The sequence below is a fragment of the Hypanus sabinus genome, chromosome 2 (assembly GCF_030144855.1).
Source record: "Hypanus sabinus isolate sHypSab1 chromosome 2, sHypSab1.hap1, whole genome shotgun sequence".
NCBI classification, from domain to species: Eukaryota; Metazoa; Chordata; class Chondrichthyes; order Myliobatiformes; family Dasyatidae; genus Hypanus; species Hypanus sabinus.
The window spans coordinates 79,245,945-79,269,432 of record NC_082707.1 but is presented as its reverse complement, the minus strand read 5'-3'; the positions used below and the strand labels follow the sequence as shown (position 1 = coordinate 79,269,432).

The following is a 23,488-nucleotide window of genomic DNA, read 5'->3' as shown; positions in this document are numbered from 1 at the left end:
CAAGTCTGAGATAAAATGCTTCCTTGTGACTGTTCATTTTTCATCATGTCACTGACCATTTCTCCCCCCAAAGAGATCTTCAATAGATGAAAGGAATGAAGCAGCTCGCCTTCAAAATAAAACTTAAATATAAGCCAGTGCTTATCTCATAGAAAACAGTCAAGTTCAGTAATTGAAATCATTGTTGAGGATATTCAAATAATTTTAGTTATCAACTTATTGATTAAGTTTATGTGGATCCATAAAACTAATCTGGTTTAAGGTGATGTTGGTGAAGCCCATTGACTACTTATCAGTGGCAAGCAAAATAAAGTCAACAACTAAAAACTTAATTAATAACATTTTTGAGTAAAATTTCTGGTAAACATGGGGAGCAGGCAGGTAGTTGGAAGTGAGTCCATGGCCAGATCAGCCATGATCATATTGAACGGTAGAGTAGGCTCGACAGGCCGGATGGCTTACTTTTGCTCCTATTTCTCATGATCTTATGTTCTTACGATTATTGGGATCTCTTCAGGGGGAGGAATGATCTGTTCAAAAGTGATGGGTTGCACCTGAACCCAAGGAGGACCAATATTCTTGCAGGCAGTTTTGTTTGAGCAGTTGGGGAGGGTTTAAACTAATTTGGCAGGGGGGTGGGAACCAGAGTGAAGAGACTCAGGATAGAATGAATGGTAAAAAAGCAAAGATAAGAGTGCAGTCAGTCAGGAAGGGCAGGCAGATGATAGGACAAAATTGCAGCCAGCAGGGTGAGTACCAATGCAAGTATAGTACTCAAAGTGTTAAATCTCAATGCACAGTATATAAGAAATAAGGTGGATGATCTTGTTGCACTATTACAGATTATCAGGTACGATGTTGTGGCCATCACTAAATTCTGACTGAAGGATGGTTGTAGTGTGGAGCTGGATGTCCAAGGTTATATGTTGTATCGGAGTGATAGGAAGGTAGGCAGAGGGGCTGGTGTGACTCTGCTGGGGTAAGGAATGGCATCAAATCAGTAGAAAGATTTGACATAGGATCAAAAGCTGTTGAACCTTTGTGTGTTCAGTTAAGAAAGTGCAAGGGTAAAAGGACCCTGATGGGTGTTATGTACAAGCCTCCCAACAACAGGAATTAGAAAAGACATGTCAAAAGAGAAATGCTATGATAGCCATGGGAGATTTTAGCATGCAGGTCGATTGGGAAAATTAGATTGGTAAAGGATCTCAAGAGAGGCTTGAATGCTTAGGAGATGGCTTTTTAGAACAGTTTGTCATTGAGCTTGCTAGGGGATCAGGTATACTGGATTGGGGGTTATGCAATAAACTGGAGGTGACTAGGCAGCTTAAGATAAAATAACCCTTAGGAGGCAGTGATCACAAAATCACAGTGTTCACATAAAAATTGATAGGGGGAAAGTGAAGTCTAACATAGGAGTATTTCAATGAAGTAAAGGAAATTACGGTGGTATGAGAGAAGAGATTGACAGGGATGACAGCTGAACAGCAATGGCTTGAGTTTCTGGGAAAATGAGGGAGGTGCAGGATAGATGTATTCGCAGGATGAAGAAACACTCTAATGGCAAAATAGTGCAACTGTGGCTAACAGGAATCTAAAAGCAAAAGAGAGAGCATATAACAAAGCACAAGATAGCAGGAAGATAGAAAGTTGGGAAGTTTTTAAAAACCTAATTCTTTTAGCAACTAAAACAATCATTAAGAGGGAAAAGATGAAATATGAAAGCCAGTTAACAAACAATATCAAAATTGATAGTAGAAGCTTTTCAAGTATGTAAACAATAAAAGAGAGGTGCAAGTGGATATAGGACCATTAGAAAATAAGGCTGGAGAGATAATATCAGGAGCCAAGAAGATGGCAGATGAACTGAATGAGTATTTTGCATCAGTCTTCAGTGTAGAAGACACTAGCAGTGTGTCAATTGTTGAAGGGTGTGAGGAAGAAAATGTGAGTGCAGTTAATAATACAAGGGAGAAGGTGATCAAAAAGCTGAAAGACCAAAGGGTATATAAGTCACCCAGACCAGATGAACTGCACCCTAGAGTTCTGAACAGGTAGTGGTGAAGATTCTGGAGGCATTAGTAATGATCTTGCAAAACTCAGTGGACTCTGGCATGGTGCCAGAGGACTGGAAAATTGCAAATGTCACTCCTCTCTTTAAGAAAGGAGAAAGGCAGCAGAAATGAAATTCTAGAACAGATAGCCTGACCTCAGTGGTTGGGAAGATGTTGGGGTCAACTGTTAAGGATGAGGTTAGTGACACAGGACAAGATAGGACAAATTCAGCATGGTTTCCTTAAGGAGAAATCTTGCCTGACAAACCTGTTGAAATTCTTTGAGGAGATTACATGTAGGATAGATTAAGGGAATGCAGTGGATGTTGTATATTTGGACTTCCAGAAGGACTTTGACAAGGTGCCACACATGAGGCTGCTTACCAAGTTAAGAGCCCATCATATTACAGGAAAGTTACTAACATGGTTAGAGCCTTGCCTGATTGGTAGGAGGCAGCAAGTGGGAATAAAAGGATCCTTTGCTTGTTGGCTGCCAGTGACTAGTGGTGTTCTGCAAGGGTTGGTGTTGGGATTGCTTCCTTTTACACTGTATATCAATGATTAAATGATGGAATAGATGGCTTTGTTACCACGTTTGCAGATGATACTAAATTTAGTGGAGGGGTGGGTAGTGTTGAAGAAGCAGGTAGGCTGCAGAAGGACTTAGACAGATTAGGAGAATATGCAAGCGTGTGGTAAATGAAATACAATATTGGAAAATGCTCGGTCGTACACATTGGTAGTAGAAATAAATGAGTAAACTATTTTCTAAATGCTGGGAAATCCAAAGATCTGAGATGCAAAGGGACTTGGGAGTCCTTTTGCAGAACACCCTAAAGGTTAACTTGTAGGTTGAGTTGGTGGTGAGGAAGGCAAATCAAATGTCAGCGTTCATTTCAAGAGGTCTGGAATATAAGAGCAGGGATGTAATTCTGAGACATTATAAGGCACTGGTGAGGCCCCACCTTGAGTATTGTGAACAGTTTTGGGCTCCTCATCCAAGAAAAGTTTTGCTAGTATTGGAGAGAGTTTTGAGGGGGTTCACAAAGAAGGTGTACTCGCTGGAATTTAGAAGGCTGAGAGGGAATCTCATTGAAGCCTTTTGAATATTGAAAGGCCTAACAGAGTAGATGTGGAGAAGAATGTTTCCCATGTTGGGGGAGTCTATAACAAGAGGGCACAGCCTCGGGATAAAGGGATGTCCATTTAAAACAGATGTGGAGAAATTTCGTTAGCCAGAGGGTGGTGGATTTGAGGAAATTGTTACCACAGGAAGCCATGGAGGCCAGTTTGCTGGGTGTATTTAAGGCAGAGATTGGTCGGGTCTTGACTGGACATGGTATCAAAGGTTACAGAGAGAAGGCTAGGGTGTGGGGCTGAGGAGCAGAGAAATGGTTTGAATGGTGGAGTAGACTCAATGGGTCAATAGCCTAATTCTGCTCCTATGTCCTATGGTCTTATGGTCTTTATCATGTATTACATTGTATGCTGCTACAACATTAACAAAGTTCATGACATATGCCAGTGATATTAAACTCGATTCTGATTCTGATTCTTTTGGGTTTCTTCGTTTTGTCACTGTCTGTAAGGAAAAGAATCTCATGGTTGTATAATGTATACATACTTTGATAATAAATGTGTTTTGAACTTCCAACTTTTGAACTTTAATATAGCCAGTAAATCAACTGTATAGTAGACACAGACATGCCTAACAATAAACAGAGATGATACATGTACAAATGATAAATCCACAATTTATTGAAACAGAAAATAGATGCCAAAAAGTTATAATTAAAATACATAACTATATTTTTGACTTAAGCAGAAGGACTCCCTTTGTGGGATGTTATAAAGTGCTAAAAAGTGGCATTAAACAGAAGCTTGAAATTTCAGTATATTTTCTCTCTGCAAATTCTGTGGGCAATTATACAATCTTGAAATTAAATAAATTCTGCTTGATCCAGTCAGTTTAAGGGGGCCCATCCTTCATTCAACCTTCTTAGGAGAAACACTTAACATGAATGACTTTTCATGAATGACCTGACTGTGAAGCCATTTTAAATGGAGAAATTACAAAATATCATTGCCTTGATGAACATAGTCCCTTTATGCTAAAGCATTACTTACAATATATGTGAGTATGTGCTTATAATGTAGCAATTTGTAAACCTCTTTGGAGATGAGAACACATATACTTGTAGAGGTCCACACAGGTAGCACTGAGGTTCAAGCTTTTGTTTTTCAGATCGAGATCTTACTCTTCAGGTAAATTTCAGTGGGGTATGTGAATGATCTGTCTCTTCATCAGTACTAATTTTACACTTGATTAACTACTATTGCACAGCATTGATACAAGCATGGAGGACAGTCAGATTTTATTTATTATGCAATATTCATACCTAACTCTAATGGCACATGAAAGGTGGTTGTGGTAGTGGAGATGTACAGAAACAGTTCAAATATCAGAGAGGATCAAAAGATGAATCTGATTTACAATTTAATGATATAAATACAGATGTTGCTTCCATGTGCAAACTTTCCAAGGAAATGTGTAAAATACAAGAAAGCATTATATCAAGTCTTTGAAAACTTCCTTCATTTGTTTAATCCCAGACAATCAACATCATTTTCATCTTCTGTTCCTTTTCTGGGAGTTGTTTCAAAGTATTAATGACCTTTTTCCTTTTTGGATCTGCACAGATACGCCTGGACCCAACTGTGAATCTAAAAAGAAAAAGAAGTTAAATTTTCGTACAATGCTTTGAGAATAATAATGACTTAAAACTAGGATCCAGTGCCAGCCAGAGTCAGAGTACTGAGATATTAGAATGTGTGCGTGCTAAATCTTTGCAGCGGAGTTTGCTATCCTGTTGGCTTGGCAGTTCTTGTCATTGGACCAAGACCCTGTTCTGTCAAAGCCATGTGGTAGCTGATATGTAACAACAATCCCAAGTTAAACGTAATCAAATAGGGGCATGTTCCACTCCTCAGTAAAACAAGTCATCTTTGATCCTCAGAAGAAGAGAAAGACTTACATTACAGCATTAATCTTGCAACGGCCTCCATTGCTCTGGATTTCAAATCTTTGGATTTTGTCGATGGAGGGGACTTTCTTTGAATACCTCTTGCAACAGCTGGTCAGTACACGAGTAGGAGCTAAAAAACAGAAGCTTTGAGGTAATAATGGGAAGGTGCAGAACATTGAATATTACAGCAAAGGAACAAGTGCTTCAGTATAGCACTGAAATAATTGAACTAGTAATTAAATTCCTAACTAAGCTCATTCTGTGTTCAAAGCAACACACACAAAATGCTGGAGGAACTCAGCAGGTCAGGCAGTAAATATCAAAATTAATAAGTAGTCAGTGTTTTGGACCAAGGCCCTTCTTCAGGACTGAGAAGGAGGGGAGAAGAGATCAGAATAAAAAGATGGGAAGAGGGAAAAGAGGCCAGGTGGAATATGGTGAAGCCAGGCGGGTGGGAAAGATCAAAGGCTGGAGACAAAGGAATCAGATAAGAAAGAAGAATGGATGATAGGAGAAAGGGAAGGAGGATGGTCCCAGGGAGGTAACAGGCAGGTGAGAAAAGGTAAAAGGTTAGAGTAGGGAATATTCATATCCCTTAATTTTCTGCACATACACCTGCCTATCCAAGAACCTTTTAAACGGCTCTGTTATACTTGTCTCCATTATCTTTCATAGCTGCACTTTCCAGATATCCATCACTCTGTGTAAGATACATGCTCTGTCTATAAACAAGACAGGATGATGGAGATGAATGTTGCTTTCCCAGATGCTGAATGACTGTTCTATCAAAACATTTGGCTCAAGTCACAGATTAAAAATCCCTCTCTTCACTGATTGAGTTTTCCAATTGGAGGACAGGAATAATAATGTGGAGCAGCAAAATATGTCATTGTCACCATAGGAGCTATTGTAGTGAGGTTCAAGTTTATTATTCAATAGAGATTTTTGAAACAGCAGCAAATTATCCCATTCTTAGTTGGTTGCATTTGCAATTGAAAAAATTGAAAAAAAATCACAGAATTGAATTAATAGAATTATTTTTATTTTATTGAAGACTTATAGAGACACACTGCTTTTATTCTTAATGCTTTCCTATTAACATTATGAATGGCAAAGTTCACAATTTGTTTTGAGACAACCTTTAGTAAGCAGATTTTACAGTTAGGGTTGGTAAAATGGACATAGAGTGGAAGAACTGAAGTGCTTGGTTTTCTGTATGGATAAAACTGGCTCATATAGATAAGCATATTGAAACACGAAACACATTATATTAGATATAGTGATATGCCACGTGTTTCCTTAATTGCATTATGCACTGCTGTTTGGTGATGCTGCATTGTAAAAATAATTGAAGACAGCGATAGCCATTGTTGGTTTGAATAGAGATCAATACTGACTATAAAGTGCACTGGACCTTCACCTATGTTAATTGGGCTGTAAATAAAGAAGATGAAGTAAATCTTTGCCACTCTTCCAGTAGCGGAATCCATATTAAAGTGGTTCTTGCCAAACATGTTTAGAATGAGTGTAATATTGAAAGATGTAATGAGAAGTTAAAACCCACTTCAAGACAATTCAGATTACTTTCATATTTAAACTGGAAGTCTAGCAATATATACACTATAACTGTAGTAAAAATGTTGCCTCCTGATATATTACTCACTGTGAAACATGAGGAGATGATTTGGCCAATCGGGTCCATGTCAGCACCTAGTTAAGTAATCCTGTCATTCCCATTCTTCATCTTTCTTTCCTGAATCTTCTCACTCATGTCCAACAATTCCCTTTGCATTATTTTATCTTTTAACTGCACTAGGATTCATTTCCAATAGCCAATTTTGGGATACGAGTGGAGGCCAGAGCACCTGGAGGAAACCCTTGTGGTTACAGGTAAAATATGCAAACTCCACACAGAGAGCACGTGAGGTTAGGAGCGGCGAGACAGAACTATTAACTGTTGCACTGTTGTGGTAATTCGGCAATTGTTTCAATCACAAAAACACAATTAACAATGGGAAGCTGCAGATGTATATAAAAAGCAAGGCTAAAAGGTATTCTGGATATATCGTGGAAAAAATATGGTTTGCTGGTTCTTTTAAAGCATTCTGATATTTGCTTGGAGGTGGATCCAATACAATGCTCTAAATGGCAGTGTGATTGGAATTGAAAAGCTAGCAACCAATTGTTTAGAATTTATGAGATGCCCTGCAAATACTACTTAAGTGACAGATTTAAAAACAAACGATAGGCATAAATGTGGAATAAACCTATAAAAACATTCACTCACCTCCTGACAAAGCAATGTTGAGTATGCTGAGACCAATCAACACTACAAGAAACTGCTTCATTTTGTTGAAAAAAGTTTTCCTCACTGGTGGTGCTGGTGCTATTAAAACGTTTCAACTGTAGCTCATATATATCCTCTGAGATGAACAACCCCTGTTTTATATTGTGTGAGGGAGGAAGTGAGTGGAAGGTAGGTTTGGTGTCTCTGTGGAAATTGTGATGAGACGTTTAGATTCATCTACCCTTCCTATTCCTAACCTTCGTGGTTCTCTTTAGATTTTCAATTGCAATTATCTATGATTTAAAAATTTAATAGCATAATAGTCATTATCAACTCTACAGTTTATTTTAGCTCAATGGTTGTGGAATTCTTATTTGTTCTATAAAGAACGTTGATTTATTATTCTTAGATTGATTCGTGGGAAACTTTGGTTTACAGAGTAAACAAATCTCATCTGCATATCTTTGTCTCATGTAAACCACACCACTAACACCAAAAATTTAATTAGAGAAAGTAATGAACTTGTATTAGTGTGGCGATCAAGTTAAAAAGATATATTTGTTCTTTATGGAATTCTTAATTGTCTGCATTTGTAACTCACAGTAAAATCTTAATTAGCATCTTTTAGTTTCAAGAAATAAAAACAAACATAAAAATATATACAAGAAATAATTAATGTTTTTAATATCCATTGTGTTATTGCTTCAATAGATTTGTAATGTTAACTTTTTGGAATACAAAAATATAGGTGTATAAGACGATGTGGATAGTCAGAGGCTTTTTCCCAGGGCTGAAATGGCTAACACGAGAGGGCACAGTTTAAAGGTGCTTGGAAGTAGGTACAGAGGAGATGTCAGGGTAAATTTTTATGCAGAGTGTGGTAAGTGCATGGAATGGGCTGCTGGCGACGGTGGTGGAGGCGGATACAATAGGGTCTTTTTTAAGAGACTCCTGGACAGGTATATGAAAGTCAGAAAAATTGAGGGCTACGGATAACCCTAGGTAATTTCTCAGATAAGGACATGTTCGGCACAGCTTTGTAGGCTGAAAGGCCTGTATTGTGCTGTAGGTTTTCTATGTTTCTAAAAAGGTTGGAAGACCACTACAACTCCAGTTGATCCATCCTTGCCTAGCCTGAAGTTAAAATCAAGTCACAGTTTACACATCCTGAACAAAATCAAATTATAACACATTGCAAAAACAGAAGTTTTGTTCTGACTCTGCAAACTGAGCTTATTCCAAGTAGTTCAGGTAGAAATGAGAAAAGTCATTAACTAAAGCTGGAGGCTGGTAATTGAAAATCCCAACATGGACCTTGTGACAGAGTATTATATTGGAGCAGGGCAAATTACAAGAGCATTAGGCAGGAACTCGGGAGAGTTAATTATGAACATCTGTTTTTGGACAGGACTACATCCAATATATAGAGGGTGCTTAAAGACCCAATATACAGAGTACAGGACAGGTATGTTCCAGTAAGAAGTAAGGACAAGGATGGCAACGTAAGAGAATCTTGGATGTTGAGAGAAGTAATTAACTTAGTCTAGAAGAAAAAGAAAAAGTTTGTAAAGTTTAGGAAGCTAGAATCAAACAGAACCCTTGAGGATTATAAGGAACCTGGGAAATAACTCAAGAAGGGAATTATGAAAGCCAGGAGGGGCCATGAAAAGTCCTTGGCAAGTAGGGTTAAAAGAATCCTAAGGCATTCTAAACATGCAGTACATCAAGAGCAAATAATAACGAGGGAGAGGGTAGGACCACTCAAAGATAAATAGGGGAACATTTACTTGGATAAAGGGAATATAGATGAGGTCCTTAATGAGTATGTTTACATCAGTATTTCCCAAGGACAAGGATATGGAGGATCAGTACAGAGAATATTGCAGGTATATACAAGGGCATTTCAAGGTAAAGGAGGAGGTAGTGTTGGGTATTTTAAAGAGAGTTAATGTAGATAATTCCCCAGGGCCTGATGGCATATGCTCCAGGTTATTGAGAGAGGCAGGAAAAGAGATTGCTGGGATCTTGACCAATATCTTCATGTCCTCGCTAGGTTCTGAAGAATTGGTGAGCAGCTAATGTTGATCCACTATTCAAGAAGGGAATGAGGAATAATCCTGGAAACTATAGACTGGTGAGTCTCGCGTCAGTAGCAGGAAAGTTACTGGAGAGAATTTTTAAGGATAGGATTAATAAGCATTCGGAAAACCACAGCCTAATTATGACTTTGAGAGACTTCGTCACTGACGAAGGGTCTCAGCCAGAAACGTCGACAGTGCTTCTCACTATAGATGCTGCCTGGCCTGCTGTGTTCCACCAGCATTTTGTGTGTGTTTCCAGAGCAGAAGAATACTTGGGATTCAGTTTTGTCTGGGGCAATGGATGTGTCAAAGCAATGTTTCAACTTTGAGTTCTATTTCTTCAGTTCAAGATCAGGAATAGGTGAATATATTCTTCCAATTGACTTTCAATTGTGCAATCCAATCCTGACCCAAATGAGCAGGACAGTCAATTCCTACAATTGGTTAGTCAAGATGCATGCAATGGAACACGTCATGCATTGCATTTCTCCTAGACCATCAACAGTTCTCTTCAGAAAGCATGAAGATTGAGAGGGCCCATTCTAAATATCACCTCCATTTCATTCAGACTCTGAACTATTTCTCTATGACCCCCAGTGATGTTATAAAGCAGCCCAATATGTGCCTTAGTAATAACACTTCATCTTCTGTCCGGGCATGTGGAAGTCTTCTGAACTCAACATCGAGTTGAACATATCAGGTAGCTTGCATTCTTTGTTTGTATTAGAGCTGGCCATTTCTACTGTACATAGGTCATCTACCTGTGATAGTTGCTCAGTTTTTCTCTCCTTCTTTGACATCCTGGGCTGATGGGGATGTCCTACAGCTCTGCCTGCCATGTTACATTGTTTGGGTTCATTCTTTCAAAATTTCCATTACTATCTCATAAATAGATGGTGCTGTCATCAACACGTCACCACGTGAACCCTGGTTTTATCCCATCAGAGTAATTTTTATCTTTCCATCTCAAGCCCTCCCTCTGACAGTGTTTCCTACATTTTCTCATTTTTTTTATTCCCTTCTATGTCAATCCTATTTCAGGTCATATTTAAGACCATAAGACCAATGTACATAGTTTTCAAATTAAGCCATTATTTAAGTGATCTGATCTTCAAAGGTGTAAGGCTGAGGTTGCTAAACAACAGACAAATGACATGATAAAGTATAGTCACTTAGTAACTCGTTGCTACCACAAATGAGAAGAATTATTTACTGTCCCAGGATGACTGAGGAGATCAGGGACAGTGTGTAGAAATACAGCCAATGGAAGTGTTCTTATTTTCATTAAGTTGGATCTGTTTCACCCAATGTCAAAGGACAGTTGATTATTTTTCAAAGTTCCATTGAATAATCCCTGTATCAAGAACACATACATTGATAATTAATCAGAAGGTCAGTAATGGAGATACAGAGGATGCCAAGGAACTGCAGAGGAAGAATAGATAAGCATGTTTAGAGCCCCAATAAACTTTCTATCCTTGTGTAAATTCCCATTGTCAGGGATAGCAAACAGTTTTGTGTTGAGGCTTATGAAAAGATTAATTGTTTTTATTCCAGTTAAAAATTCAATTAAAACTACATGAAGTCATTTTGCACACAGTTCTGGATGACTGTATGCAGCCATTAACATTTCACACTCATTCTGGCAAATATACTTGTGTTTGCTAGCATTCAGTTCACTAAACTGCATGCAATATCCAAATTAAATCAGCAGTGAGACATTCAACCACATTGGTAAAGAAAATGACAGGGACTGTTCTTTCACTGAAGAAATAAACCCTACTAACACCGGATGGTCTGAAACATTGCTATTTCAGGAACCAACCACAAGCAACCAGCATTCACTGACAGATAGTTCACAGAATGTAGTTCCACAAAGTCGACCTCACAGAAAACTGTGACCTCATTGAAATCTCCATTTTAACCTCAGCCTCGAGACTGTAAATGCTCCATTTCCAACGTGAGGTCATCAACTTGAGACATTATCTTTATTCTATTCTCTACGGCTTGACCATTGTATATTTCTAGCATTTACTGACTTTCATTCAGAGGTCACACTAACACCCCAATAGTGTAGTGATCAGTGTGACATCATTATAGCTCAAATCATCAGAGTTCTTAGTTCAATTTTGGTACCATCTGTAAGGAGTTTGTACGTTCTCCACACAACCACATGGATTTCCTCTGGGTGTTCCAGTTTCCTCTCACAGTCCAAAGATTGTGATTATGTTAATATTAAACAGGTGGGTGGCTGGGCAGTGCAAATCATTGGGCCTGTAGTGCACTGTATCCCTAATTAATTAATTAATTAATTAATAAACAAACAAACAAATAAATAAACTCAACTTCCCAGAAGCACCCAGGGCATGCACTTTTCTCACTGTTACCATCAGGGAGAGATACAGAAGCCTGAAGGTACACACTCAGCAATTTAGGTACAGCTTCTTCCCCTCTGTCATCAGATTCCTAAATGGACATTGAAGCTTTGGACACTACCTCAATTTTTTAATATACAGTATTTCTGTTTTTGCTCATATAAAAAAATCTATTCAATATACGTAATTGAGTTACTGTACTTGTTTATTCAGAATCAGAATCAGAATCAGGTTTATTATCATCGGCATGTGACGTGAAACTTGTTAACTGAGCAGCAGCAGTTCAATGCAATACATAATCTAGCAGAGAGAGAAAAAAAATAAAATAAAAATAATAATAAATAAACAAGTAAAACAATTGCATATATTGATTAGATTATTTAAAATATGCAAAAACAGAAATACAGTGTGTTAAAAAAACTGAGGTAGTGTCCAAAGCTTCAAATTCCATTTAGGAATCGGATGGCAGAGGGGAAGAAGCTGTTCCTGAATCAGTGAGTGTGTGCCATCAATCTTCTGTACCTCGTACCTGATGGTAACAGTGCCCTGGGTGCTGGAGGCCTTTAATAATGGACACCGTCTTTCTGAGACACCGCTCCCTAAAGATGTCCTGGGTACTTTGTAGACTAGTGCCCAAGATGGAGCCGACTAGATTTAGAACCTTCTGAGGCTTCCTTCGGTACTGTGCAGTAGCCCCTCCATGCCAGACAGTGATTATTTTTTTAAACATCCCTTTATTGCTTTTACAAAATGAAATGAAAACACATTAGATCATCCATAGGTTTAAAAGTGCAACAAAGTTAAAGAAAAGGGAAAAATAAACTACAAGAAAAAAACACACACACTAAAAAAAACAAACACCTCGCCATTAAAAAAGCAGTCAATTCAGTTTGTTACTTTCATCATCCTGAATATTATTCTCCAGAAACTTGTAGAAAATGTCCCAAATTTCCTAAAATTTGCCAAGTTTGTTTTTTGTGAAGTATGAGGGGTGATTGATAAGTTTGTCCCCTAAGGTAGAAGGAGTCAATTTGAGAAAACCTAGCACATTTATTTTTCAACATAGTCCCCTCCTACATTTAGACACTTAGTTCAGCAGTCAAGGAGCATATGGATCTTGGACCTCCAGGAAGTGTCCACAGCATGGGTGATTGATAAGTTTGTGGCCTAAGTTAGAAGGAGATGAGTTATACAGCTCTCATTACATACACATACAGTTCAACTCTCTGAGTGATTATGCAGAAAGTTTGAAGTTCATAACTCATCCGGGTGGTTGATAAGTTCGTGGCCTAAGGTGGAAGGGGAAAGCAAAGAAAAGAAAAGCTCTAGGTTACATTTTGTTTCCTTCCCTTCTTTATATCTGTACAGTCAGGACAGTAGAGGTGACAGACAAGATAGTGAAATGCTCCCCTTGCGGGATATGGAAAGGCAGGGAGACATCCTGTGTCCCTGATGACTACAATTGCATGAAGTATATCTAGCTGCAGCTTCTGCCAATCTATGTTGAGTTGGAGCTGAAACTGGCTGAACACCAGGTCATCTGGGAGTCTGAAGGGGTGTTAGACAGGTATAGAGAGGTGGTTACACCCAAAGTGCAGAACACAGGAAACTCAGTGACAGTCAGGAAGGGGAAACGGATTAAGGAGACAGTGCTGAGTGGCCATCCCTGACAATAACAGGTATCTTATACCACTTTGGATACATTGGAGGGGTTGACCTAACAGAGGAAGATCACAGTGGTCGGGAATCTGGCACTGAATCTGTCTCTGTGACTCAGAAGGGAAGGGAGGAGAAGAGTCACACTGTGATGATAGAGGATAGGGAATGGACAAGAGGTTCTGTGGGCTAGAACAAGATTCCTGAATGGTGTGTTGTCTCCCAGATGCCAAAGAATAGGACATCTCAGTTCAACATTCTTAAGCATCAGTAAGTGGGAGGGTGAACAGCCTGAGGCCATGGTCCATGTAGGTACCGATGACATGGCTGGGGTGAGTGACAAAGTTCTGCATTGGGAGTCCAGGGAGTTAGGTGCTAAGCTAAAGGTTAGCACCTCCTTGGTTGTGATCTCAGGATTGCTATCCATACCATGTGCTAATGAGGCTAGAACTAGGAAGATTATAGCGTTTAATACGTAGCTAAGGAATTGATGTAGGAGGAAGGGCATAAGATTTTTGGGTCATTGGGCCTTCACCTTCCAGGGAAGATGGGACCTGTGAAGTAGGAATGGTTTGTATCTGAATTGGAAAGGGACTATAGACTATATCCAGGCAGGAAGGTTTGTTGGTGCTGCATGTTGGGGTTTAAACTAGAGTTGCAAGAGGATGGGAACCAGAGTGCCAGAACAGTTAGTGGAGAGGTTGTGGAGGCAGATGTTGGTAAGACCTCAGACAAAGTTAGGAATCAAACGGTTGAGCACAGTGTGATTAGTGTCCTGATCTAATTATATTTCAATGCAAGAAGTATCATAGGAAATGCAGATGAGCTCAGTGCATTAGATCAACACCTGAAATTATGATGTTGTAGCCATTAGTAAGAATTGGTTGCAGGAGGGGCAAGATTGGCGCTCAATATTCTTTAGTTTCATTGCTTTAGACGTGACAGAGTGGGAGGGATTAAAAAAGGAGTGGTGTCATTACTTGTCAGGGAAAATGTCACCACAGTGCTCTGTCTGGACAAACTGGAAAACATGACTAGTAGGGTTATTTGGGTGGAACTGAGAAATAAGAAAGATATGAACATGCTCATAGGGCTATATTACAGATTACCCAACAGTCCTAGGGATTTAGAAGAACAGGTTTATAAAGAGATTGCAGACTGTTGCAAGAAACATACAGTTGTTATAGAAAGTGATTTTAACGTTCCATATATTGACTGGGAATCTCAAACTGTAAAAGGGCTAGATGGGATAGAGTTTCTCAAACATCTTCAGGAAAGTTTCCTTCATCTGTACATTGAAGTCACAATGAGAGAAAGTGCGATACTTGATCTGCTATTAGGGAATGAGGCAGTGCAGGATCCAGATGTTTGTGTAGGAGAATACTTTACATCCAGTGACAACAATGCCAATGGTTTCAAAGTAAGTATGGAAAGAGATAGGTCTGGTCCACGGGTTGAGATTCTAAGTTGGAGAAAGGCCAATTTTGATGGTATCAGCATTGACCTGGCGAGTGTGGATTTGGACAGATTGTTTTCTGGCAGAAGTGTACTTGGAAAGTGGGAGACCTTCAAAAATAAAATTTTGAGAGGACAAAGCTTGTATGTGCCTGTCAGAATAAAAGGTAAAGATAACAAGTATAGTGAATGTTTGTTTTCAAGAGATATTGAGACCTGGTTCAGAGAAAAAAGGAGGTACCTAGCATGTAGGAGCAAATGAGGTGCTTATGGAGTCCAAGCAATGCAAGAGAACACTTAAGAAAGCAATTAGGAAGACTAAAAGAAGGCATGAATTTGCTCCAGCAGACAAGGTGAAGGAGAATCCCAAGGGATTCTACAAGTATGTTAAGAGCAAAATGATTGCTGGGGACAAAAATGGTCCTCTGGAAGACTAGTTTGGTAATCTGTGTGTGGAGACTAACGAGATGGGAGAGATCCTAAATGCATACTTTGCAATCTACATCTACTATCAAAGCCCTATCAACTTCATAAACCCTGTACACCAGGGGTCACCAACCTTTTTTGCACTGCGGACCGGTTTAACATTGACAAGATTCTTGCGGACCGGCCGATGGGGGTGGTGGGGGGTGGTGTTAATCTTGACCGGAATAATAGGTGTTAAGTCAACTGTAAGTCACTTATAAGTGGCTAATACACTCAATTTCATTTCTATAAGGGTTTATCTAATGAATTTAATATTAAACACAGTGCATATTTTTCTCACATGAATATAGTGGGTTTTTTTTATATATACATCCGTTAGTCTCGTGAGACCATGGATTTGTGCCTTGGAAAGTTTCCAGGATGCAGGCCTGGGCAGGGTTGTATGGGAGATCGGCAGTTGCCCAAGCTTCCCATCTCCACACCACCGATGTTGTCCAAGGGAAGGGCACTAGGACCCAAGCAGCTTGGCACCGGTGTCGTCGCAGAGCAATGTGCTGTTAAGTGCCTTGCTCAAGGACACAAACACGTTGCCTCAGCTGAGGCTCGAACCAGTGACCTTCAGATCACTGGTCCGATGCCTTATCCACTGGACCATGTGCCAACACAATACAGTGGTAAGTCAATTATAACTCACTTTTAAGTCAATAGCATCATAACATTTTAACTAATGTTTGGATATTAAACACACAGCGCATATTTTCCTCGTATGGACATATAAAATCATTACAACACACCAGTGAGAGGACAAGGTAAGGGCAGAGTGACTGATTGAGCCAAGAGTGTGACAGGGCGCATGTCCACCCTCCTTGTAGGTAGGATCTATCGGCCGACAAAAGTTTGGCTCGAGGGATGACTTTCAGTAGATCGCAGTGAGGTAGCTGCTCTGCTACTTATGAAACCCTGAGCCCGAAGTAGGTCGTCTGCCAATATTTTAGCACCGGGTTCCGAACCAGCATTCGGTGCGCGAAACAGGTTTAGAGGCAGTGCCCATCTGTCCGCACTCCAGGCCAGTAGCAACAGCACTTCTCACCGGCCGCGTGAGGGTATCACTGCGTTTAGGCAACTGATGACCTCACGTGCGTTCAAGTTCAACAGTGGACGTGACAGGGAATGAGGAAAGGTGCAGCTGACTCATATCATTTCATATCACCAAATCATATTGTTTCCTCACGGTAGCAGTCCATGGCCCAGTGGTTGGAGACCACTGCTGTACAGAATACAGCGGAGGAGGTGTTTGCACTCCTGAGATAAATCAGGGTAAATAAATCCCCAGGCTCTGACAAAGGTGTTCCCTCGGACCTTATAGGAGACAAGTGCAGAAACTGGTGAGGCCCTAGTAGATATATTTAAAACATCCTTAGTGACAGGAAAAGTACCAGAGGATTGGAGGATAGCCAATGTTGTTCAGCTATGTGAAAAAGAAACCAGGAAATTAGAGGCCAGTGAGTCTGACATCACTTGTGGGAAAGTTACTGGAATGTACTCTCAGGGACTAGAAATGGAAGTATTTGGATAGACATGGACTAATTAAGAATAGTCAGCATGGCTTCATGGTTGGTCATATCAAACTAATCTTATTGACTTTTTCGAGGAAGATACCAAGAAAGTGAAGGAAGTCAAGGCAGTAAATGTAGATTTTCATAAAGCATTTGACAAGGTCCTGCACAGGAGGCTGGTCAGGAAGGTTCAGTCGCTCAACATTTGGGATGAGTTAGTTAATTGGATTGGATATTGGCTTTGTGGGAGGAATCAGAGAGTAGTAGTTGTTTGCCTCTCTGACTGGAGGCCTGTGACTAGTGGCGTTCCATAGGGATCGGTGCTGTGTCCTTTGCTGTTTGTCATCTATATCAATAATCTGGATGATAATATGGTTAACTGGATCAGCAGATTTGTGGATGACACCAAGATTGGGGGTGGAGTGGACAGTCAGGAAGGTTATCATGGCTCACAGAGGGATCTGCATCAGCTGGAAAAATGGGCTGAAAAAATGGAAGATGGGGTTTAATGCAGACAAGTGCAAGGTTTTGCACGTCAGTCAGACCAACCAACGTAGATCTTATGCAGTAAATGGTAGGGCACTGAAGAGTGCAGTAGAACAAAGGGATCTGGGAATACAGGTACATGATTTGTTGAAAGTGATGTCATAGATAGGGTCATAAAGAAAGCTTTTGGAACATTGGCCTTCATAAATCAATGTATTGAATACAGATGATGGGATCAAATGTTGAAGTTGTATAAGACATTGGTGAGGCCTAATTTGGAGTATTATGTGTAGTTTTGGTTGCCTACCTACGGGAAAGATGTAAACAAGTTTGAAAGAGTGCAGAGAAAATTTACAAGAGTTACCAGTTCTGGTGGACCTGATTATATGGAAAGATTGAATAACTTAGGACTCTCTTGTTTCAAATGTAGAAGATTGAGAGGTGATTTAATGGAGGTATACAAAAATATGAGGGATATAGATAGGGTAAATGCAAGTAGGCTTTCTCCATTGAGGTTGGGTCGGACTACAACCATAGGTCATGGCTTAAGGGTGAAAGGTGAGAAGCTTAAGGGAAACACGAGGGGAAACTTCTTCACTCAGAAGGTTTTGACAGTGTAGAACAGGCTTCCAGCAAGGTGATCCACGTGAGCTTGATTTCTCTCTTTTTTAAGAGAAGCTTAGATAAGTACATGGATAGTCGGAATATGGAGGGCTATGGTCCCGATGTGGGCCACTGGGAGTAGGCAGTTTAAATAGCTTTGGCATTTATTGAGATGGGCTTTTTCCAGTGTTGTACTTCTCCATGACTCCAATGTAAATGTGGATTTATGGTTGACGTGGATTTGGTGGTCTGAAGGGCTTATTTTTGTGCTATATATATATATATATATATATATGATTTGTTGAGAAGATCATTGTTGCCTTCACCCACCTGCATGAGTTTTTATTGCTGTATATATTTGTTTCATCAATGCAAGTCTCAGTGATATTTGCAAACTTTCAGAATCAAACAGGACAAAGGTGTGCTTTGATGCAAGACTAACTAATCACCCATGCTTTATGGTGATGTGGGGGGACCAGGCACTACCTTTCAGGAAGAACACAGATAAGTGACAAGTCAGCTGTCTCACACCGTTTTCTTTCATCTCCATATCTGACATTTGCATAGAAACATAGAAAACCTACAGCACAATACAGGCCCTTTGGCCCACAAAGTTCTGCCGAACATGTCCCTACCTTAGAAATTACCAGGCTTACCCATAGCCCTCTATATTTCTAAGCTCCATGTACCTATCCAAAAGTCCCTTAAAAGACCCTATCGTATCGATCTCCACCACCGTTGCCGGCAGCCTATTCCACGCACTCACCACTTTCTGCGTAAAAAACCTACCCCTGACATCTCCTCTGTATCTACTCCAGCACCATCAACTTGTGCCCTCTTGTGGCAACCATCTCAGCCCTGGGAAAAAGCCTCTGACTATCCACACGATCAATGCCTCTCATCATCTTATACAACTCTATCAGGTCACCTCTCATCCTCCGTCGCTACAAGGAGAAAAGGCCGAATTCACTCAACCTGCTTTCATAAGGCATGCTCCCCAACCCAAGCAACATCCTTGTAAATCTCCTCTGCACCCTTTCTATGTTTTCCACGTCCTTCCTGTAGTGAGGGGACCAGAACTGAGCACAGTACTCCAAGTGGGGTCTGACCAGGGTCCTATACAGCTGCCACATTACCTCCCGGCTCCTAAATTCAATTCCACAATTGATGAAGGCCAATACACCATATGCCTTCTTAACCACAGAGTCAACCTGCGCAGCTGCTTTGAGCATCCTATGGACTTGGACCCCAAGATACCTCTGATCCTCCACACTGCCAAGAGTCTTACCATTAATACTATATTCTGCCATCATATTTGACCTACCAAAATGAACCACTTCACATTTATCCTGTTTGAACTCTGTCTGGCACTTCTCAGCCCAGTTTTGCATCCTATCAATGTCCCGCTGTAATCTCTGACAGCCCTCCACACTATCCAAAACACCTCCAACCTTTGTGACATCAGGAAACTTACTAACTCATCCCTCCACTTCCTCATCCAGGTCGTTTATAAAAAATCATAAAGAGTAAGGGTCCCAGAACAGATCCTTCAGGCACACCACTGGTCACCGACCTCCATACAGAATATGACCCGTCTACAGCCACTCTTTGCCTTCTGTGGGCAAACCATTTCTGGATCCACAAAGCAATGTCCCCTTTGATTCCATGCCTCCTTACTTTCTCAATAAGCCTTGCATGGGGTACCTTATCAAATGCCTTGCTGAAATCCATATACACTACATCTACTACTCTTCCTTCATCAATGTGTTTAGTCACATCCTCAAAAAATTCAACTAGGCTTGTAAGGCATGACCTGCCCTTGACAAAGCCATGCTGACTGTTCCTAATCATTTTATACCTCTCCAAATATTCATAAATCCTGCCTCTCAATATCTTCTCCATCAACTTACCACTGAAGTAAGTCTCTTTGGTCTATAATTTCCTGAGCTATCTCTACTCCCTTTCTTGAATAAAGAAACAACATCTGCAACCCTCAATCCTCCGGAACCTATCCCGTCCCTATTGATGATGCAAAGATCGTTGCCAGAGGCTCAGCAATCTCATTGCTCGCCTCCCACAGTAGACTGGGGCACATCTCATCTGGTTCCAATGACTTATCCAACTTGATGCTTTCCAAAAGCTCCATCACATCCTCTTTCTTAATATCTACATGCTCAAGCTTTTCAGTTTGCTGCCAGTCATCACTACAATCACCAAGATCTTTTTCCATAGTGAATACTGAAGTGAAGTATTCATTAAATAGCTCTGCTATTTCCTCTGGTTCGATACACGCTTTCCCACTGTCACACTTGATAGGTCCTATTCTTTCATGTCTTATCCTCTTGCCCTTCACATACTTGTAGAATGCCTTGTTCTCCTTAATTCTATCTGCCAAGGCCTTCTCATGGCTCCTTCTGGCTCTCCTAATTTCCTTTTTAAGCTCCTTCCTGTTAGCCTTATAATCTTCTAGATCCCTAACCTTACCTATCTCTCTGCACCTTTTGTAAGCTTTTCTTTTCTTCCTGACTAGATTTATTACAGCCTTTGTACACCACGGTTCCTGTACCATACCATAACTTCCCGGTCTCATTGGAACGTACCTATACAGAACTCCACACAAATATCCTCTGATCATTTGCCACATTTCTTCCGTACTTTTCCCTGAGAACATCTGTTCTCAATTTAAGCTTCCAATTTCCTGCCTAAGAGCTTCATAATTCCTCTAACTCCAATTAAACACTTTTCTAACTTGTCTGTTCCTATCTCGCTCCAATGCTATTGTAAACGAGATCGAATTATGATCACTATCTCTAAAATGCTCTCCCACTGAGAAATCTGACACCTGACCAGGCTCTTTTCCCAATACCAAATTAAGTACAGTCTCTCCTCTTGTAGGCTTATCCACATATTGTCTCAAGAAACCTTCCTGAACAGATCTAACAAACTCCACCCCATCTAAACCCCTTGCTCTAGGGAGATGCCAATCGACATTTTGGAAATTAAAATCTCCCATCATGACAACTCTGTTATTATTACACCTTTCCAGGATCTGTTTATTTATCTGCTCCTCGATATCCCTGTTACTATTAGGCAGCCTTAGTAAACCTCCCCGCCAGGATATGGGTCCCCCTGGGATTCAAGTGCAACCCATCCTTTTTGTATAGGTCACACCGGCCCCAAAAGAGGTCCCAGTGATCCAGAAATCTGAATCCCTGTCCCCTGCTCCAATCCCTCAGCCACACATTTATCTACCACCTCATTCAATTCCTATTCTCACTGTCACGTGGCACAGGCAGTAATCCTGAGATTACTACCTTTGTGGTCCTTCTTCTCAACTTCCTTCCAAACTCCTTGTAATCTTTTTTCAGGACCTCTTCCCTTTTCCTACCTATGTCATTGGTACCAATATGTACCACAACCTCTGGCTGTTTTCCCTCCCACTGCAGGTTATCTTGGACAGGATCTGAAACATCCCGGACCCTGGCACCTGGGAGGCAAACTACCATCCAACTGCTACCATTTACGCTGCTGTATGATGGCTGACAAGGAAGGCATGCTGAGAACTGTTTCTCATAGATTTATCTGCAAAACTGATAAATCAATGATACTAATCTGCTTCATTTAGAGTGCAAATATCTTTCAATATTTCTCAGAGTCTCAATGTCTAGTTTCCAGGCACATATGCCTAAACTTTAAAACCTAGACCCAGAAATTCATTGGGCAATTCCAAATAAAATAGTGCTGTACTATTTATCCAAAAACAAGGAAAACCTAAGGAACTTATTGCTCTCACTCCTTATGTCCCATGCTGCAAATTAACCCATACCACCCCAGGCACAGGCTTGATGTTCAGACTGAGGTCAATATGTGTCTCAGCTGTGCATAATACTAACAGACTACAGCAGCAGTGAAGTGATACGTTTTGCATTCATTTCTATTTGCCTCCACATCTAATGAGTAATTTATCACTTCATTTTCTATGGAAAGTTTCACACTCATAAACTGACTTATTAGTGCAAGAATGACCCTGGATGGAAATGGAATTTAGAGAATTCATCTGAAATTTTCACGCTCACTTGTCCTTAAAATGACAATTGTTGCATATTCACAGAATAAAAAGCTTTTACTAATCCTGTTTATCCTGAAACTATGCTGCTTAAAGGGCTAACACTTAAATTGCATTCTTTATCATCACTGAGAGCATTGCCCTCATGGCTTTAATGTACTCTTACCTGCTTTATCCATGCAAGCCAGAGTACTTGTCTGACTCACTTTACTAGACTGAAGATCATTCCAGACAGTTTCATACGACCTCTTCCACATTTTGCAGTTTGCTAGTCACTGCTGTTTTAGGAGATTTCATTGATATTTCCTTGCCCCTACAAGAGCAGGAAGAGTGGGTATGGGTATGTGATTTTGTTAGAGGCTTCTTTAATACAAAGACATTGAATTGAATTGACTTTATTTCTTACATGCTTTACACACATGAAGAGTAAAAATCTTTACCTTACGTCTCCATCTAAATGTGCAATGTACAATCATAGTAATTTATAATAAATGGAATGGTCAATGTAATATAGAGTACATTCAAATCAGTGTGAGCTCATCAGTCTGATGGCCTGGTGGAAGAAGCTGTTCCAGAGCCTGTTGGTCCTGGCTTTTATGCTGCGGTACCACTTCTCAGATGGTAGCAGCTGGAATAGATTGTGGCTGGGGTGACTCGGGTTCCCAAAGATCTTATGGGCCCTTTTTACATACCTGTCCTTGTAAATGTCGTGAATCATGGGAAGTTCACATCTACAGATGTGCTGGGCTGTCCACACCACTCTCTGCAGAGTCCTGTGATTAAGGGAGTTACAGCTCCCATACCAGGCAGTGATGCAGCCAGTCAGGTTGCTCTGAATTGTGCCATTGTAGAAAGTTCCTCAACTTTCAACCAAACTTCTTCAACTGTCTGAGGTGAAAGAGGCGCTATTCTGCCTGTTTCACCACACATCTGGTGCGTACAAACTATGTGAGATCCTCAGTGATGTGATACTGAGGAACTTAAAGCTGTTCACCCTCTCAACCCCAGATCCATTGACGTCAATAGGGGTTAGCCCGTCTCCATTCCTCCTGTAATCCACAACCAGCTCCTTTGTTTATGTGATATTGAGGGAGAGGTTGTTTTCTTGACACCACTGTGTCAGAGCGATGACTTCTTCCCTGTAGGCCACTTCGTTACTGTTTGAGATAAGGCCAATCAATGTACTGTTGTCAGCAAATTTAATTAGCAGATTGGAGCTATGGGTGATGACACAGTCATGAGTCTACAGGGAGTAAAGGAGGGGACTCAGTATGCAGCCCTGAGGAGCTCCTGTATTGACAGTCAGAGGGGTGGAGGTGAGGAAGCCCTCTCTTACAACCTGTTGGCGATCGGACAAGAAGTCTAGGATACAGCTGCACAAGGCAGGGTCAAGGCTGAGCTCTCTGAGCTTCTTGTT

At 40.5% G+C, this 23,488-nt stretch overlaps 1 protein-coding gene across 2 annotated transcripts; it reads right to left on the bottom strand.

Annotated features, from left to right (window-relative positions):
• Window positions 1-3,792: 3,792 nt before the first annotated feature.
• On the bottom strand, window positions 3,793-22,327 carry LOC132405066 (eotaxin-like). 2 transcript variants are annotated; one of them, XM_059989809.1, is made up of 3 exons: window positions 22,238-22,327; window positions 5,090-5,210; window positions 3,793-4,778 (listed from the first exon to the last, which is right to left on the bottom strand). In XM_059989809.1, exons 1-3 carry the CDS (start codon window positions 22,248-22,250, stop codon window positions 4,658-4,660), a joined length of 255 nt encoding a protein of 84 aa, XP_059845792.1. In that variant the 5' UTR covers window positions 22,251-22,327; the 3' UTR covers window positions 3,793-4,657. The 2 variants fall into 2 exon arrangements, with proteins under 2 accessions (XP_059845792.1, XP_059845788.1); XM_059989805.1 differs by lacking the exon at window positions 22,238-22,327 and adding an exon at window positions 7,368-7,506.
• Window positions 22,328-23,488: the final 1,161 nt, after the last annotated feature.